Source organism: Onychomys torridus, chromosome 10 (assembly GCF_903995425.1).
Source record: "Onychomys torridus chromosome 10, mOncTor1.1, whole genome shotgun sequence".
NCBI lineage: Eukaryota > Metazoa > Chordata > Mammalia > Rodentia > Cricetidae > Onychomys > Onychomys torridus.
This window is the reverse complement of record NC_050452.1, coordinates 55627518-55648349: the sequence shown is the minus strand read 5'-3', so window position 1 is coordinate 55648349 and position 20832 is coordinate 55627518. Positions and strand designations below refer to the sequence as shown.

Here is a 20832-nt window from a genome sequence, read left to right as displayed (position 1 = left end):
GAAAGGAATGAAACTCATAGCTCCTGTCTGTCTAGCGAAGTAATAGCATCTTGGGTAAACACATATACTTTTAAAGCCTATGAAGATTGATTTAAGTCAAGGAATGGACTCTCAGACAAAATCATCATGCCAAGTTTTACTGTTATCTTTGAAATGGGGAATGCCAACAGTGACCCCTGGGGTCTATCCATTTATGGGAGAAAGCATTATGAATTTTCAAGAATAGGTGGAAATACTATTATTTAGCTGCAGAATCCAACACTCATTTTCTTACTAATCATGTTTCTAACATTTTTCAAGATTGAATCTCTAAGATTAATAAAATCCCATTATCTTCTAATATTTAGAAATTAATAATGTAGAACCTCACCCTCAGCTCTGTAACTGGCAACCTGCTGCAGTCTCCCCTTCCTACCAGGCCCTGTTCCCAAGGGATCACAAAGACCTTCTCCAACCTTCCATTCCCCAACTCATTCCAGTGTCCCAGCCTCCAGCATCAGCAGCCAACTCCTGGGAACACAACAGCTAACTAAGCAGAACAGGGAGACAGGTAAGCTGACTGAAGACCCTCACCGCTTCATCCTCCCTCCAAATCCAATCCAACAGTCTCCTCCCCAGTGTTACAACAGACCACCAGCTGCAGCCTTCTGTCACCCCTGCCCATATGTTCTGTGGGCTCCACAGTCCATGCCCTCCTAACAGCCCCCCTTTTTTGCTTTACCCCAGCCCCCAACTCCAGCAGGCACCCCCGCTAACCCACAGGCCATGCCTGACAAAAAACCAGGCAGACTGCCGGCCGATCTTCTCTTCTCTCTTTATGTCCCCAGATCCAATCCCCCAGTCTGTCTCATCCCCAGTGCTGACTGAGTACAACAGCTGTAGCTTTCTTCTCTGCTGTCCACATGTCTTGTGGATCCCACAGGACATCCCTCCTAATCTTCCTTCCCCAACTCCATCATTTATCACAGCTCCCCACCCCAACAGGCACCCCTGCTAACCTAAACACCACTCCTCCCAGGGCAACAAGTAGGCTAAAGGCAGACCCACCCCTCTCCTACTGCTCCTGAGATCCCAGTGTCTCCCCCAGTCTTACCAGCTGAGCAGTACAGTAAAACAGCAACACACAGCCAGCATACTCTCTGAAAACCCAGAGAGGAAAGAGAAACCAAGGAACAAAACATCCACCCAACAAAGACAAATCCAGAAATCAGCAGCTTAGACCTATAATCACCATGAACCCAGATGTCTAGATGCTGGACAACAGCCAGGACATCTATGTTGAGAACACAAGGGCACCCAAGTTTGTAAAAGAAACAGTAGCACAGCTTAAATCCCCCATTGACCCTCACACACCAATAGAGGAAGACTTCAATACCCCCACTCTCACCACTGGACAGGTCATCCAGACAAAAAGCTAAACAGAGAAATGCTGGAGCTAACAGACCTAAAGATATTTACAGAACACTTCACCCAAACACAGATTATACTTTCTTCTCGGCATCTCATGGAACTTTCTCCAAAATTGTCCTCATACTTGGACACAAAGCAGGTCTCAACGGATATAGGAAAACTGAAGAAAGTCCCTGCATCCTACCTGAGCACTATGGGTTGAAGCTGAATATTATCATCTACAGAAACAACAGCTCATAACTCATGGGAACTGAATAACTCTTTACTGAATGACTAGTGGGTCAAGACAGAAGTAAAGAAATTAAAGACTTTCTAGAATTCAATGAAAATGAATGCACATAATACCCAAACTTATGGGACCCAATGAAAGAGGTGATAATAGGAAAGTCCATAGCACTAAGCTCCTTCATTAAAAAAAAAAATGGAGATATTTCATACTAGTAACTTAACAGCACATCTGAAAGCTTTAGAACAAGAAGAAGTAGGCACACCTAAGAGGAGTGGATGGCAGGAAAAAATCAAGCTGAGGACTGAAATAAGTAAAATAGAAATAAAGGAACAATACAAAGTATCAGTGAAGCAGAAAGTTGGCTCTTTGATAAAATCAACAATAGACAAACTCTTATTCAAACTAATTAAAAGACACAGAGAGAATATCCAAATTAACAAAATCAGGAACAAAAAGGGGGACATAACAATAGACACCAAGGAAATCCAGAGGATCCTAAGGAAATACTTTAAAAACCTGTACTCCACCAAATTAGAAAATCTAAAGGAATGGATAATTTTCTCAGTACCACTTACCAAAGTTAAATCAAGATCAGACAAACAATTTAAGTAGACCTATAACCTCTAGTGAAATAGAAGGGTCATTAAAATCCCCCCCCCAAAAAAAATTCCCAGGAACAGAGGGTTTTAGTGCAGAATTCTATCAGACTTTCAAAGGAGACTTAACACCAACAATCCACAAGTTATTCCAGAAAATAGAAACAGAAGGGATATTCCTCAATTCACTTTATGGGGTCACAGTTACCCAATACCCAAACTACATAAAGACCAAGTAAAGAAAGAGATGCATAGACTAATTTCCCTTGTGAATATAGATGCAAAAATACTCAATAAAATACTTGCAAACCAAATCCAAGAACACATCAAAAAAATCATCCACCATAATCAAGTAGGCTTCATTTCAGAGATGCAGGGATGGTTTGACACACAAAAATCAGTCAGTGTAATCCACCCCATAAACAAACTGAAAGAAAACAACCACATGATCATCTCATTAGATGCAGAAAAGGCCTTTGACAAATCCAGCTCTCTTTCATGATAAAGGTACTGGAGAGATCAGGGATACAAGGGACATACCTAAACATAATAAAGGCAATTTATAGGCAGGGAGGGGGTGTTTAGTTCCCAAAGAGGATGTATGGAGTCAGTGGGGAGAGAGAAGGAGGAGACAGACAGACATGATCTGAGGGTAAATCAGGATGGCTGTCAGCAGTGTTTAATTGAAAAAAAAAAAAAAAGGCTACACTTTTTAGAAGCTATAGTTGCACATAGGATTAAACAAGAGACAAGGGGCTTGTGACCTGGAGTGTGGCTTGAGATCAGGGGCTGAGGAATCTAGTACTGAACTAGACAATAGGCACCAGTCATATGTTAATGGAAGGGTCACAAATTCCTCTTGCTAGAGATAAGAAAAATGACTACTTTATCTAGCAGGAACTTTCCTCATGCCCCAAGGGAATGGAGACCCTTATTCAAAAGCCTGACCTTGGGAAAAGGGCTTCTTCTGGGGAGCAGACACTGAATTACAATTTCTTAGTCTTACTATATGGGACTGTTCCTCTCACATGCTCCCCAAAGGGAAGGTCTTGATGTTTACTCTTTTCCCATTATACTGTACCATTCTGACTTTTCTACTCTTTCTAACTGAACTCTTGCCCTTAATGGCCTCAGGCTCTGGATCTGAATTGTGGGCACTTTACCCTTGGCATCCAGTGTGTCTAGTAAATCTCTAACTTTCCTGTTCGTGGTGTAATTAGGAGGGCACAATGGAATTCCCGGTTCCATGGTGGCAGGTATTATGATATGGAGTGTGGCAGGCCTTCACATGTTAGGCCAAGGTGGACCAGTGGGTGAGGGAGACAGGCCATGCAAATGTGGCAGCAGGCTGCATCATGGAGTGGTGGAAAGTTACTCACACCATGCAGACACATGGTGATGGTAAAACGGCACTGGTGGGTGGCACTGGTTACTGTCTGAAAAGTCACAAGCCACGGCCACAACTACTAGAGTTAGAAAGAGCTTTCTTAGAAAGAAGCGAAGCCTGGAGAGAAAGGAGGATGGCAGGAGCAGAGAAAGGGAGAGCACAGAGAGAAAACACAGAGAAGAGAGTGTGTGTGTGTGTGTGTGTGTGTGTGTGTGTGTGTGTGTGTGTGTGTATCTGGCTTTTTAAGGTGGGGATTGTGTGACCACACAGTGGGTATGCAGTCAGTCGCTCGCGCCCCCTGGTGATGTAAGATGCCAGAACCCAGAAGAGTGAGGGCAGGATCCTAACATTCTAAACTTTTTGCTTATTATAAAAAGTGAGTAAATAGGAATGGGGTTTTTCTCCCAGAAAAACTGCTTCCAGCTGACTTGGTAGGCATTGGTCAGCTCTTAGGGGGAATAGGGAGGGAGAGTCTTCTGAGGTAGACAGGCATTCTGGGATATGGGTAAGGCTGTCCTGCTGCCCTGGAGCTGCCTTCCCTCTTGGCTTGGCACTCTGGCTGCTTTTGTGTCTGACAGGATGCTGGTGAGATAGGAAAGGCCTGAAGTAGATCTGACCTGTCCAGATGGATTTAAGGTGGTTTTCTGGAGCTTGGGGAAAATTTTGAACATGTTAAGAAGCAGCCATGAGATTAGTGACCATTTGTGGTGTTTAGTACTCTGCTTGCATTGGTTAGTGAAAAATGGGAGAGACAGAGAGATTGGAATGTGTTAAACTTTATCAGAGCCGGATTGTAATAGATGGTTATATTAAAGTCTGTAGAACCCAGACACTTTTGGGTCTGGGGGTATAAATGCCTTTTAGCTGTTACGGTTTCTTACTTGATGATCTCTGGACTCCAGTTCTGTGGTGGTCCTGTACCATTAGCTGAGCAGTGAGTTAAGAGAGGAACTGGGAAGAGAAAAGCTTCTGGTGCACGAGAACTTATTATAATTCTTTGGAATTAGGGACAAGGCAGAGGGCAGGGCCCTGTCTGTGTGCATGAGGAGGAGAAGCACTGTGCCAGGTCTGGAGTGAGGCCCATGGAGAGAGCAATGAAATGAAAGCTCCTGCCTTAGCTGGAAAATCTTTTCCCATTAAGTAACTCTGAAAATACAATGAAATCTGGTGAGGTGGGTGAGTACGATTGTCCTCCCTACCCCAACAATAGAGAAACGAGGAGAGATGAGACCCCAAAACTCCCAGAGTGGCTCTGGTGTCCAGAAGGAAAGAAATGGATCACTTCCATGCTGCATTCTGGTTCCCTGTGAACCTGTGGCCAAGCCTAGGTCTGCTGGAGGTCTTAGCTGGATGTTCCCATGCCATCTTGGTGCCTGAAGGCAGTCAACTGACCAGTTGTCTTTCCAGGAAGCACTTTGAACAAGGCTCAATTGATGGCCTGACCTGGCAGGGCACACACTAGCCTGCATGGCCTTTTTTCCACACTTAGAACAGGGACCCAATGGCCTTTGGGAGCCAGGGTGTGCCAGCACTTGGCAATTTTGTTCTCAGGCTTTTATCTCTTTTCATTTTGTTTATGGAAACCAGTTCTGAGTATTTTTCCTGGATTTTTGTAATAATTTTCCCGTATATGTGTGATGTTGGGCGCTGTGTTTTCATATTGCAATGGGCCCTCTCCATTAAAACTGTTAGCTAGATTACTCACGCGCTCTTTGTAATCTTTCTCCTCTTGCTTCTGTTCATGGGATGTCAGTCAGACAGCAGCATGCCTTTATTGAAAGCTTTGCTTTCTGCACAAATTAAAATATAACCTCCAAATGACAACATCATTGTCACCTTGCCCCACGAGTCAGTCTTGGGACTAATTAACCATTTTAATGCCATTTTGGAATGTGTTGAGTTAAGGCTGAGTTTTCTCAAGATTGGCTTTCCCTTGGTTCTTTCCTGGGTCTCTCAGGTTTTCAACAAAGGACTTGATATATTCTGTGAGTCCTTTACATTTGGGTCTAAGACTTTAATCTTTTTTTTTTTGTTGTTGTTGTTTGTTTGTTTGTTTGTTAGACTGCTGAAATACTTCCTCAGTGCTTTTTTTGTGTTTAGGTTTTAGCCTTCTATCCCAGAGTCCCAGTTCTTGAGGACACTTCATACTTGCAAAGTCCCTACTTGTTTCTCTGTGGTCTTTGGCAGTCCTTCATGAGGCTTTGTGCTGGGCTGGTCCTGATCCTCAAGCCCATGTCTTTCCCAAAAGGCTTACCATCCAGAGGAAGTGCAGCCAGTTACTCTGCCAGGAGGTTTCCTGTTGCTCTAACCCCTGTATACTCAGCAGTGCAGTGCTTTCTTTCTCTCTCTCTCTCTCTCTCTCTCTCTCTCTCTCTCTCTCTCTCTCTCTCTTACACACACACACACACACACACACACACACACACACAGAGAGAGAGAGAGAGAGAGAGAGAGAGAGAGAGAATCTCTATTCGTTCTAGACAAGAGTATTAACCAGCTAGAAGTTTCTCCATTCACCTTGTACAGAATTATCCCATTTGATATATATATATCTCACACTTACGAGTAAGTGGTTTATAAAAGGAAACCTGGGTTTTTTTAAGGTCGAATGAGACAGCATTTTTCCTCCAGTGTCCTTCTTGTCTCAGTGTTCCATACAGTACTTTGCCTTTCACCCTTGAAACACTGACCCACTTATTCCTTTAGTTAGCTTTGAACTGCTGACGGGATCCTATGTGTCTTTTACATTTAATTAGCATATTTTCCTCTGGTCCAGCTCCTGTACTGCCTCAACTTTTCTGTTTAGGTGTTCACAGAAATCGGTAGAGCAGCTTACATAGAAAAATATAGTTGCATAGATGTCTTAGAGCTAAATATAGATTTTTAGATTTTTCTCCTTGCAATCTAATGTTGTCTTTAGCATATATAGTTAGCCACCAATTGTGTTTTAATATATCCTCCTGTATAGTAAACTGGTTATATTTTCTGTTTTCTGAATATTCCCAAGTAGCTGTCTTGAAGTTAGTCTAATCTTAGGATGCAGTTTTCTCCTTCATTCCCTAAACACTGGGGTGACAGTACCATTCCAAAATGATGTCCAGCGAAACATCACTATTGTTACTTTATTTTATTGTGATTAAATGGATGTTATATGAAGCCCCAGAATGTTATTTTTATTCCATTAAGCATTTAATATGTCTTGTTATTCAGTTTTTAATTATAAATAGTAGAATTATAACAGGAAGGGCCCTGAAATAAGATAGGCTTTGGAGAGAGGACTATGTAATGGGTCCTATTATGTCTGAACCCCAGAACATCTTCACACTAGTGAAAACTCATGTCATTATAGATCAGATATATAGAATTTGTATTAGTAGGAAAGGTCTGGGCCATGACTAGAGCAAAATACATTCTATTAAAAATATTTTAAAAAGTTGTTTTTAAAATGTGTGTGTGTGTGTGTGTGTGTGTGTGTGCGTGTGTGTGTGTGTGCCTGCCTGCCTGTGAATACAGCTGCCCTTGGAGGTTAGAGATATCTCCATCTCTCTGGAGCTAGAATCATAGGTGTTGTAACCAGCTTGGTGTTCAGTGCTAGGAACTAAACTTGGATCCTCTGGAAGAGCAGTATGCACAGTATGGTATATTTTTAGGTAATATTTAGCATATATTTGGGAAGATCTAGATTGGACTGTTAGAGTTGATCCACAAATTAGTAACTCAGGGTCCCTTATTTGTCCTGAACCAGGAACTGACGTCATCCTTATCCATTTTATATTGTCTTTTGTTGTCTCTTTAATTCTATAAGGTAGGTTAGTAAAGAAATGAACGGTGGCATACAGAATTCCAAGAGCTCTTGCCTGTATGGAATTTATGCCTAAAATATAAGATATATATGACAATGTAAATTTGGTTTGTTAAAGTACATTTCGTGGTTTATGTCATCACTGAATTGCTTAAAAGATGTCTCGTAGGATTCCTGAATTAGTAAGAACAAGCTGGAAGGGGAAGGAGAAAACTGGAGTGACCTGGGCATGATTCTGTGAGAGAGACTAGGACGTAATGGTGAGGATGAGGGCAGAGAAGGATGAGTCGGCAGCAAAATGGGTCAGCCTGGGCTGTCAGCAGAAGGTGGCCAGGGGAGGAGCCGTACCAGGTGACAGAAACCAGAGTCTGCTGGAGTTATACAGCACATGTAGAGTGTAAGGCACAGTTAGCGTTCTGGGTGCCAGACCTTCCAATCTGAAATTAATACTTACTCCTGGCTACAGGGGTCCTTTGGGACTTCTAGGATTACAGCAGTGAGTCTGCCCCACAGTTTTAGATGGAACCAGAAGTATTAGGAAGACATGGAGATACTCCGTTCAGCATGTTTTCATTGAGCATCTCATTAGTGATGGCAGTAGGCTCTTGAGAGGGATTAGATGAAGTCCAGGGCAATTACAGCAATGACAAGGATGTTTGGGAATTACTGTGGGAAAGGGCACTATCTTTTTAAATAGTATCTCTCACTTTTGTTTTTATGTCTTTAATTATGCTGTGAGATCTTCAAAAGTAAGGGAGGATATCTTCTTTTTAGTTTTAAACTCAGCAACTGGTATGTACAAAGGTTTCAATTAATTATTGCAAGAGCAATACAGATGAATGGAACAGAAATGCACCTAAAAGAAGTGGATGGAGAGTCAGCGTTAGGAAGTCTTGTGTAGCACTCAGGGTGGGAAGATGAAACCCAGTTACCAGTGTTGAGGCAGTGAGGAGGCCAAGTGCAGGAATTTTCTAGATAGGTAAAGGCATCCAGGTTGGGTGGGACTAGTGTTTTGGAGAGTTGGAAGTTCAAGAATGAGTATCAATTATTGCTATTATTTTGTTGTTGTTGTTGTTGTTGTTAACTATACAGGGCATAAAGGGCTTGAGGTATTTTCAGGAGGGGGAAGGCACAGGATTGTTTTCAGAGCACAGACATGCTCCTTTAATCAGGAGAGATGGGGTGAGACTCTTCCTCTACTTACTTTCACTTCTTACATTCTATGGAATCATCTGTGATTCCACAAGCAGAGCACAAACTGACCCCAGGAGGCATCAACCCTACATAAAGAACCACAGACAACCAAGGGATGCTGAGAGCAGGAGAAACAGTCTTCCCCAGAGAGGAGCACACCAACTGATTATCCAGTACCAAGTTGTCAGCCCTGAAAACGTGCATACAAGTAACATTATACAGACTGAGCAGGTTATATTTAGGAGTAACATGCATATATACTTACATAACAGCTATTAATGAAAAAAGAGACCATGAAGAGAGCAAGGAGAGGTGTATGGGAAGGTTTGGAGGGAGGAAAGGGAAGCCGGTAATGATGTAATTATAATCTCAATGGAGTTACAAGGAAATGGAATTGATTTTTCTAAAGTGAAACAGTTGAGCAACTGTCAAGAGCTATTATAATCTATATGTACTCATGTATGCTGTTATCATAGTATCCATGTTCCTATTTAAAAATGTTTGGAAGATACTTTATCAAAAATTGAGTCAAGTTAACATGTCCCTTAAAAGAAAACCATTATGTGTGGTGATAAAAATTCAAGCTCTGAATAAAAATGTGACATTGGGAAAATGTGCCTACCACTATGAATTTAATGGCTTACCAATATCTAAAAACTATTTGTGGGTGATATTGGTGGTAACATTAATGAATATTACTTTTTGATGTTGTTCAGTGACATGTGTCAATCACTTGACTTAAACAGTATTTGACCATGCATGCTGTTACAGAATCATATGTAGGGAACAGACTCAAGTTCAAGGTTGACCGATGCATTTTTAAGTGTTAGAGACTGGAGAGTTTATTGATGTCAGAGTCCACATCACATCCGATCTTTCAAAAACCACTACTTATCAGATTTTGGTGTATTCTTAAAAGAACATCTTGAACTGTCTGAAAAGGATAATAAAACTCGACTCCATTTCCAGTTACACATATGTATATTCCATATCACCAGACAAAACAGCAAGTGCCATAGACTAACTGCCATGGAAATTTCAAGAATGTGAGAGTTTCCATCTACTAATTCATACACTGAAAGATTACATAATGCTTCTTATTGATGTTTTGAATTCACATTTGTGCTGAAAATTCAGCTACTTTAAATATTTAGTCTGATATGTAATGAGTTATGATGATTATTTAAAAATGAATCAGGCTATTCTTTATTGTGATCAGATATGCATGCAGCTTGCCTCTGCCCCTTAGGTATTCAGTGCTTTGACATTAAGTTAAACACTATTGTTGAACACACCAGACTGTTGAACATCATCCCGACTGAAGCTGTGTGCGGTTAAATACTGACTCCCCAACCTCTCCCCCTCCTGGTCACCACATGCCCCTTTCTGTTCCGGCTGACTGTTCTGGGCAAAAGCAAACCATAGTATTTGCTTTTGTTTTCTTATGTATGTCCCTTTCATGTAGCATGATGTCTTCAAGTTCATCCACGTTGGATTTTCTCAGGCAGATCACCACTGGCAGAGGGCAGGGGTCTTAAGGGCTTAGTGGCCCAGCAGAGCTCCTTATGGTCCCTTCTATTCCTAAATTTCCATGATTTTCAGGCATCAGTGGCTTCCTGGAGTCCAGCATTGGTATGTAAGTGTAGTGAGAAGTGGAGGTGATGGGGCCCATCCAGCAGAGGCTCACAGAGCACTTTGGTGAACCCTGCTGTGTGCCCTGCTCTCCCTTCTGGAGCCTGTGGCCTCAGCCTCCCTCCCCCACCCAGCTGCTGTTTCCCTTCCCCAGATCCCTCTACTCACCAAGATCAGCCATGGTAGATTGTTCGTAGCCAAGGCTTTGAATTTAGGACTGCTGTAGTGGGAATGGAAACTGTGTGTGTGTGTGTGTGTGTGTCCAAGTGTGTCTGCACACCTGTGTGCATTAGGAAGAGGAAGATCATGTTTTTTGACACGCACAAGGGTGATGTCACCATCAGCATGGAAGGATGGAGAGTGAGCTCAGAAGCCTGAGTTTCCTACCCACTGTCTTGCTAGAGGAGCATGTTTAGTTCTTGGGAGCTCGAGGCATTGGGTTGAAAGAAGGCTAAAGTTCTGCCTGTAGGTCTTTAAAAAACATCTCTCTCCAAGACTCCTTCCTATCTTCTTCCATGAAAATCTGTTACAGATATCCAGGCTATTACCATCTGGGCACACCTTATTTTATAACCCCACTTCATATTGGACTACATAGCCTAAAAATTACTTTGATAATTTTTTCCTTGATTGTCATAATAACTTAGTTTTGTTCTCTCTGTTAAATAACGAAGAAACAAATGCAGAGATGTTAAATGGCTTAATCAAATTACTAAGTAAGTCTGGGAGATAATTTCAGCTCTCTGGTGCCAAACCCATGCGCATGCCATCCTAAGTGCTTTTTAAATTGTGCTCTATTATATCCAAGCTTAAAAACAGGCAATTTAACAATTTTTTTTTTTTTCGAGACAGAGTTTCTCTGTGTAGCTTTGCACCTTTCCTGGAACTCACTCTGTAGCCCAGGCTGGCCTCGAACTCACAGAGATCACCTGCCTGTGCCTCCCGAGTGCTGGGATTAAAGGCGTGTGCCACCACCGCCCGGTTTAACAACTTTTTAAATAACTTCTCAAACTCATCAAGCACCCAAAAAAGTTGTTTAGCACATGGTCTGCATAGCTCCTGTAAGTGTTTAGTGCATGGTCTGCATTGCTCCTGCAAGTGTTTAGTGCATGGTCTGCATTGCTCCTGCAAGTGTTTAGTGCATGGTCTGCATTGCTCCTGTAAGTGTTTAGTGCATGGTCTGCATTGCTCCTGTAAGTGTTTAGTGCCTGGTCTGCATTGCTCCTGTAAGTGTTTAGTGCATGGTCTGCATTGCTCCTGCAAGTGTCTGCTGCATTTGCAAGTGTTTGTGTCTGATGCAGTGCAAAGTGAGGAGGATGCAGCTGTAGCTGTTGTAGCAGGCAGGGTGTGTGTATGTGGGGGGGGCACAGTGCACATGCTCATCAGGCTGCTACTGTAGCCCGCTGCTGGGGTGCCCACACCAAGCAGAAGGAATACTATGCACACACACTTGAGCAGGTGGGTCAGAAACCCTAGTCTGATTTCTGTGTTAGTGATAAGGGAATTTTGGATTTATCTTAAAAATTTCTAACTACTTCTCTGTCAATTTCCTGCATTGCTTTAGTTTGGATTGCTAGGAAATTAGTAATACAAATACTTCTCTGTGAATCAGAATTACTGTCCATGTTGAGTGATCAGAACAAAATATAGCAATAAGATACTGGAACTGTATCAGAGTGAAGCTGTGCCTTTTAAATGCTGGTTGAATGTTTGTGAGAAAAGGCTCATGCTCAATGTAAAGCTGCCTTCAAGGTGGTTTATGCAGCCGGATTCCCCAGAGTATTTCGATGGAGTTTTCAGCGAGGCTCATGCTACTGAATCGTTCACCAGAACTATGTCGCAGTAGCACGTGATGCAGAGTTACTGCCCTGTCCTGTGTGTTGGTTTGTGTGGTGGCTGTGGCTGTGGTCCTGGGCTCAGACCCAGGTCTTTGAGCCTGCTAGGCAAGCCCTGTACCCTTAGCTACATCCTCACCTACTCTATCCTGCTTCAGGTCTCCACATTTTCTAAAGATTTTAATAATCAACTTGAATGGTTAGTGAGTTTGGTTTGTCCCATGTCCAGCAGGGCTCTAGGAATGGACCTCACTGGGGCAGTGAGGAGATGAAGCAGACAGACAGACAGACACATGGGCAGAAAACTGTGATCCAGTGGACTGGACTTTCTGCTAGAGAAACCTCAGGCCCTGTCCCTGCCCCCACCCTCACCACAAGCTCAGTGTGCTTAGTATAATAGAGTTGAATAAAGAGATGGGGTTATTGCATGTGGTAATCTAGGAGGCAGGGTTTTATGGTCTACAGCTGAACCAAGGAGAGATTTATCTAATCTTGTGGGGAAGTAGTCTTCAATCAGTATCTCAGGGGAAGAACGCTATGGTAGATATTTTCTACACTGTCACCATCCATCTGTGGACCAGAAGGGACGGCTTTGCATTCCTCCATGGACCTAAGGCTCTGGAGCCTCTGCCACAGCTGTGCCAGCTCAGCAGTACACATTCTCTCAGGACTCCCACCCACTCAGGCTTCCCTCTCCCTACAGGCTTGTGTTTAGTATAAAAAGTCCATCAGGGAGGTCTAGCACCATTGAAATAGTGAAAATGTTTAGAAAGAATAACAAGCTTTTCTCTTCAAATTCTTTAAATGGTACTCTATGAATCATTTCCAAATACAAGCCAGAGATGGGAAAGACAGACAAGAGAAGTTAAATTTCCATTTGCCTTGGCCATTGTGAATAATGAGCCGGAGGTTTTACAGCTTTTAAAATACTCCTGGGGATAATGGACTGGAAATCACTGCTCAGTTAAAAATAATTTTATGAAGTTCCTTATTTATTTTGGGATAAAATTGACTAAAAAAGAAAGAAGATGGTTTGGGTAATATAATTTTGTCAAGCAGTGATTAATGCCAGGGTAATATGTAGGATGTAACAATGGAGACCTGGCCCTTGTCCTCCAGTACATAAACTAGTCAGAAGGATAAGAGAAATGAGCACTCCAGTATAGTCTCCATGCTGTCACCGAAGACATGGTGTCCTATCTGTGTTAGTGGAGCTGGGGAGGAGGCTCTGGAAGCTACTATGGATTTGTGATGAGGGAGCATTTTTTTCTAAGGAAATGACATGAACAGAAGCTTGGAGCCCTCAAGGAATTTCCGGCTGTGGGATCACTGGATGTAATTTCGTATGACTAGTGAGTCTCATGATGAGAAATTGAGAGCATCTTTAGCTTGGTCAAGTAGCAGCAGCTGCAGATCTGTAGGATAAAGTAGATTTACATTGCAAAGGACTATGTATGGCTGTGGAAAGTTTCTGGCTCCTTTGTGTCTGCAGAGCCACAGCCAGGACAGACTAGAAAGCACTAGAGAGCAGATTGGAAAAGATGTTGGTTCGTTCGTTCATTCATTCATTCATTCATTCAGTAAGCATATATTGTGTATCCACGTTGTGAAAGTAACTAGTTTAGGCTCAAAGATAGCTACCCTAGAGGAGCTGGCCATTAAACAGTGAGACATATACTTTGCCAATCAACACAGTAAATGAATTGATTGAGCGTAGGCTAGGAGCTAGTGGATGCTAAGAAAGAAGAAAAAGAACAGGAGCTTAGGCATGCCAGGTGAGGAGTGCCATCTAAGTAAGATAACAACACGCCAAGTTCAGAAACTATTGCAGTTATTCAAGTAAAAGATGAGGCAGGGGCTGTGGTGATAGCTCAGTGGTTAAGAGTACTTATTCCTACAGAGGACCTGAATTTGGTTCCCAGCACTCATGTCCAGTGCTCACCACTGTCTGTAACTCCAGTTCTGGAGGGTCTGACACCCTCTCCCTGTGTAAATTTTAAAAGAAAAAAAAAAAGACTAGACGAAAGGTGAGACTTTAGAATGGAGAAATGGGGTATTTTGGAAGATGTGTTTCTTTTCTTTCATTTTTGAAGCTTTCTCATATAAACAAATGACAAATCTGTAGTGCATTATCTCAAGGTGAATGACTTTGTGTCACCTACCATGGGAGTGGGTAAGACTGTCACAGCCAGACCCCTCCGTTGGCCTCATTAGAACTGCAGACCAATTCTTTCTCGCCACCTGATGTTTATGGTAATCAACTTCCTGTATATGTATATCTATTAGTATAGCTTAATCTTGCCAACTCAAAAAACGAATGCCTTCTATTCTAGTCTTTTTAATTTAGGTTTGCATATTTATCTGTGTGGTGTGTGTGTGTGTGTGTGTGTGTGTGTGTGTGTGTAGACATAATCATGTGTGTTTATGCTTGTGTGTGTGCTTAGGTGCATGTGCACATGCGTTTGCATGTATGCGGATGCCTCAGGTTGATGCTGGGTGTCTTCCCCAGCTTTCTTCACTTTATATACTGAACAGGGTTTCTCACATGAACCAAGCTCTTGCTAACTTGACTACTCTGGTGAGCTAGCTTGCTCCGAGATCCCTTAAAGTATGAGCAGGTCACCATATCTGCGTAGCATTTCTGTGAGTGCTGGTCCTCCCATTCTGGAGCTCCCATGTCTGGTCCTCACATTCTCACAGCAAGCACTTTGTTCACCAAATCTTCTTTCCAGCCTCTTCCTTCTTTTTTAAGGATGCTTCCCAACCTAAAGGGCTTATCTTAGCATTTCTCATAGCCTGCCCTTGACTGACTATAAACTCATAGTGCAGCTCACCATGCTCTGTCCTCTGTATATTTTCTTGATTGGCAGCTGGACTTCAGGCTTCCTCAGACTCAGGTGTATTGAGGAGTGTTGGAGTCCAGCTCCTCGATAGCCCTCTCCCAGGGTTGTGGAAGAATCTATAAACCAGCTGAGAAGTCTAATCTTCAGGATGGCGGATGAGTACATAAAACTCTTTAGTCCACACACTTTATCTTCTGAGTCAGTTCTCTCTACACTGCTTCTCTTGGGCTCTCTCACTTAGCTCCTTCCTTGCCTGATTCTCTCCACATCTTTCTGCTGTTCCATCTTGGTCTTAGTCTTTCTCATCTTGTTCTTCCTCATCTTCCCTATCATCTTTCTAGTTCTCTCTCCTAGACCTCCAATCTAGTTCTCTAATCTAGTTCTCTAATCTAGTTCTCTTCCAATCTGGTCCATCTTAGTTCATTCCCCTCCAGTTCTTACCCATCTACTTCTTCCGTTCTCTTTTGTCTTCTCCATCCTTGGTCTGGAAATAAAACTGCCTTTTATCCCTTTGTCCCTTATCTCTCCAAGCTGTTTCTGCTCCTGCCATTTCTGGCAGGGTAGGGGAAGTGTGCTCGGTCACTGCGACTTGGCGTGGCAACATCCATCACAGATGAATGTTAAGAGTGGATCTAAAACTAGAGATACGACTTTGAAAAGGAGAAAGTTAAGCTTAATTAGCACATCCACCAGGCCTTCTCAAGCAGGTAGTCTGGATGCTTAAGTCTGTTCTTAGAGAATCTGTGAGGTATCTCAGATAAGACACTTTCGTCCATCAGGGATGGTCCTGGCTGGATGCTGCTAATGATGATAATTATAGAAAGGACTGAAATTAGGCATCTTGGCTGCATTTCTGCACAGAAGGTTATCTAAATATTCCATTAGTAGAGGGGAAATTGGGCCCAGTGAATGATCAACACACTGTTCTTAGAAAAGGAATCTAATGAAAAAGCTACAATACCACACAAGAAATTTCATTGCAGGAAAATGGCTAATATTCAAGAGCTAATATCACCAAGACTCCTTGGGCCTTGACTTGACCTCTGGAAGGCCCTTGGCTTCTTCCAGGTATTGGCTTGTCATAACCAGCTGACATCCTCCTTCATATTCTTGTGTTTGCGGCACAGGTGCTATCCTTTTGGCACAGCTGTTGGAAGCAGAGTGTTTGTTCATTGAGTGGCACATACTGTCTAGGTGTCTCTTCTGCAGAGTTAATAGCTGTGTCTGCTCAAGGCCTAGAGTCAGCAATTTACTAGGGTTGCAAAATGTGATGGTTTAGCCAGATCTGTTTTAGTGATTAGCTACAATGCTTTAATTTTTTATGTGTGTGTGTGTTGCCGAAATGTATATTCACACACCACATATATACCTGGTGCTGTGGAAGCTAGGGGGCTTTGGAACCCCTCCAACTGGGGTTATGGACATTTGTGAGCTGCCATGTGGGTGCTGGTAACTGAACTCAGGTCCTTTGTAAGAGCGGCAAGTGGTGTTACCTGCCGAGCTATGTCTCCAGCCCTTAAGCTGCAATACTTACTAAATAAACATTTCCCCTTTATGGTTTGGTTTCTCAGTTGTACAATTCTTATTAGAAAGACAAGATAAATGTGTTTTCTTTATTTACCAGTTTTCAAGGTAATGGGTTATTTTCCCCGTTACCCACAGTTGGGTGACTCTATCCATGTTTTCGATTTGGGGGGTTCTTATTAGAGAAGGGAGCCCTGATTGGCTGGACTGCTCTAGTCTCTTCATATCTCACACTGGAGTAGACCAGCCCCACCAGGCTTTAGGTCCTGCTCTACAGTTAACTCATTAAATGTTCCAGAGCATATTCACTGGCTAGTTGGGGGTTGTTTTTTCCCATACATGTCAGGTACCCCTGATCTTTGGCTTTTCCTCATATGGGTTCTGACACTATACAGGTCTCTTGGCTGTTAAGTGGTCACAGCCAGTTGTATTTTGGGTTTATGGTAGATATCACCTAGTTTTGCTCTACATGTTTTCCCTGGAATTTTGGTTTTGTTATTAGTTGGTCTGTTTTTTTTTTTTATGTGATAATAAATAAGATTAAGAAAAGCTTTAAACAAGAGAGATGACTCAGTAGTTAAGAGTGTACACTGTACTTGAGAGAACCCAAGTTTGGTCCCAGCATCCATGTTGGGCAGCTCACAACTTTCTATACTTCCAGCTCCAGGGATATCCGATGCCCATGTCTTCCACAGGCACCTGCACCTGTGCACTTATACTCCTGCACAGATAAAGACATATGTCTGCAAAATTACAGATAATAAAAATAAGTCTTACAAACTGTTCACAGCTACCAGCCTCCTCTTTCAGGAAGAGCTTGAGCCATGAGGTACAGTTGAGAATAACTAGATTTGAATGTTTTGCCCTGGACGATGAGATGGGTGGCATTTTCCCTGAAGAATACTTAAAGTTTTAGGAAAGGAGCAAGGTACATGAGGATGAGATCAAGCTTTGTCTTAGCAGGTTTGACGTGAGCATAAAATACCATGAAGTAATGGAAATGTCTTGTTAAGAACTGTGCTGCTAAGCATTGCTAGACAGAGCTAAGTCATGAAACCCCAACACCTTAAGAGTGATCAATTCCATCACAACTAGGAAAGAATACACTATTTATGGCAAAAACTGCAGTGTGGAATACAAAGCATCCATCTGGAGATGAAAGAGACCTTAGTAACAAACACTAATAAATTAGGACTTTTATGTATTTTTCATAAACAGGCACGACACATGTACATTGAACAGACATCCAAACTGCATGCACTTACATCAAGAGATCTGGTGCTTTGGTGTCTAGGTGTGGGTACCATGAATTTGGGGTATAATATGAGAATAGATTGCTAAAATCTGAGCACATTTCTACTTGGGACTTTAGGTAAACATGCTAAGTATTTGTAAGCTGCACACCAGTGTGCTTTGTGTAGATTGCTGTGCTATCATGAGAGTGGTGAGGCCTTCTCCATGGTGAGCCAGTCTAGTTGTGTCTAAGGTGCGTTACCCTCCAGTACATTTGAAAACATCTGGTGTCCCCTTCTACACATTTGTTAGCAGTGCATATGAACTCAACTGCCTTGTGACTTTCCACTTCTCTTTTCTCTTTGCCTTCTTTCCCAAAAATCTAGGCCTGCCTTCAGAGACCCGAGATCAGACTTGAGTCACTCAAAGAAGATATTAAGGAATTCTTTAAAATATCAGGTTTGTAAAGTCCCCCTCTCTTTAAGTATCCACAGACTTTTGGCTTCTTCCTCAAAACTGATATAACTTGGCTGATGGGCTTCTGTTAGGAGATTAGAGTTCACACATTTTGATGAAATGTGCAATTACTCAAGGGCACTGTAGAGATGACTGCTTTGCTTCCTACTCTAAGTATGTCCCAAGTGTGGTGAATAGAACCTTACTTAGTAGTTGTCTTTTTACTTCCTGCTGAGGCTCTTCTCCTTCTACATTGTTTTTCTATGCTTTCAAAAAAGAAAAAAGAAAGAAAGGAAGGAAGGGAGGGAGGGAGAGAGGAAGGGAGGGAAGAAGGAAGGAAGGAAGGAAGGAAGGAAGGAAGGAAGGAAGGAAGGAAGGAAGGAAAGAAAGAGAAAGAAAGAGAAATCAATCAATCAATCAATCTTAGTTTTCTGGACAAGAAAGACCTGGCATTAACCCTTGCATGTGGGAACTGAGATATCAGGTGGCAGCTCCTCAAAGTCACTGGCGTTCATTTAGCAGGTGGACAGTGGAAGAAGGTGTTACTTTTAACTTAAGAAAATGACTCAATAGTTTTACTTCCATAGCAGTTAATGGTTGACAAAATTCTTTCACAAATAACCATGATGCCAACACTTTAGTAAGTTGGGGCTAGAGAGATAGCTCAGCAGTTAAGAATACTGACTGCTCTTGCAGAGGAACTGGTTCAGTTCCCAGCACACACACAGCAGCTCACAACAACCTGGAATTCTAGTTCCGGAGGATCTGATGCCCTCTTCTGACATTTGCAGGCTCATGCATGGATTTTGGTGCAATTATGTACATTCAGGCACACACACATGAAGTAAAATAAATACATTTTAGAAGTTTAAAAAATTACTCTCACATATTTAAGAAACTAATACTTTTTTCAACTTAAAACAGGTTGGGAGAAGAAACTTCAGAATGCTGTTTATAGTGAACTGAATGTGTGAGTTCTTTTCTGTCTATTTTGAGGTACTATTTTGTTTAAGTAGATTTAGTTTGTATGTAGAAAATTTAGTGTTGCTGTCTATATGTATATTTTCATTTCTCATTAGTATACTTATAGATTTCTTGTAAGTTAATGTCACAAATCACTACAGTCTGGTCTGAGAATGAGTAATCATTAGGGGGTACTTTTCTATATTGCCAAATTTGTATCCATGCAGTGTAATTAGGTAATGGGGTAGTTCTCATGATACTTGCATTCTTTTTATTGTAAACTTTTGAATGTCATACTTTTTTCTGTCATTACAAACTAACCATTCTGGACACTTTTTCTTTGTACAATTACTATTGTTGCTAAGAACTCAATGTTTTTATTTGTCTTGATTTACCAACAGGGCTTATTAAAGCGTATAGAACTTGTACTCTAAACGCTTATAGCTGCAGAATATTAGTTTATTCAACACTCAGTTGTCTACCTATTATTCATGGAGTGTTCACTGTGTGGTAGTGGGATGAGAAGCACTTGGGGTGTAGATTAGAAAACTAGGCACACATTCTGCTCTCATGATGTGTAATAAACAGGCCCGAGGAGTTTCTCTGTTTCCTATTTTGTTTTACCACTTGCTCTGTCTCTAGCATTCTCTAGTTTCTAACACTCCCATTTCCCACATTCTCTGTTTAACCTATTGTTGACTTGGAAATAGAGACCGTTGCTTAACCAGACTGCTCCTGAGGTAGGCCCAGATGAAAATCAGTCGATTCACACTTTGGGCATACACTTAGTTATTTTTCTATTGGTGTGAAGAAACTCCATGACCAAGGCAACTTAGAAAAGAAATCATTTGTTTGGGGGCTTGCTTACAGTTTCAGGGAGTGAGTTCATGACCATCCTGGTGGGGAGCAAAGCAGCGGGCAGACAGGCACAGGCCTGGAGCAATAGTGAGAGCTCACATCTGATGGGTAAGCCAACCAAGGTAGAGAGGAGAAGGGGGGGGGAGACTGGGCCTGTGTGGGCTTTTGAAACCTCAAAACCTACACCTCAGTGACGCCCCTCCTCCAACAAGGCCACACCTCTTAATACTTCCCAAAGTGTTCCAAAACCTCAGAACCCAACATTCAAATCTATGAGCTTATGGAGGCCATTCTCATTCAGATCACCACAGACACTTTAAAATTATTTTTAGTGTTTTCTTATCACCATCTTCAAGTTGGTCTTTGATTTCTCAGATAACATAAGATACAAGTGGTATCTATTACTGAAGTTGAGTGTAACCATATCATTGAGAGTTCTGGCCACCAAAGGAATAGATGTTTGTCATGACAAATAAAAATATTAATTTATACAATGTAACAGATATACCTGTTGTATATTATTCCCAATACTGGGTTTTCAATCTGAGATTGCTAATGACTTCTATTTTGGAGATCTAATTTCTGGAAGTAGTTTTGTATGGCAAACTGTCAAAGATGGCAAGGTCCATCTTTCATTATTTGTCATATCTTCAATACCCTACACAGTGCAACTTTACATATATTTTAATAACTAGTTGAGAGTTATATGGGGCTCATTAATACTGCCTTTCTTCTTGCTTGAGTTCCGAACAAAAGGAGAAAAATGATAAAACAGAATGGTAAATGAAAGCTCAAAATCAGGCTTTCCTTACTGATAGAGACTAAGGGACACATGCACATGTGTACACACATGGTCACAAACATGTAAAC

The 20832-nt window shown here is 41.9% G+C and overlaps 1 protein-coding gene across 2 annotated transcripts in view; it reads left to right on the top strand.

Moving 5' to 3' along the window:
• Positions 1-20832, top strand: part of Tbc1d19 (TBC1 domain family member 19) — a 116764-nt gene that overhangs the window by 4651 nt on the left and 91281 nt on the right. Inside the window, exons 2-3 of one of the 2 annotated variants that reach the window (XM_036200962.1) lie at positions 18072-18144; positions 19066-19111. In XM_036200962.1, coding sequence (XP_036056855.1) covers positions 18072-18144; positions 19066-19111 — 119 coding nt within the window. Of the gene's footprint in view, positions 1-18071; positions 18145-19065; positions 19138-20832 lie in introns of those variants that run through there. The other variant, XM_036200963.1, reaches the window with a different exon arrangement.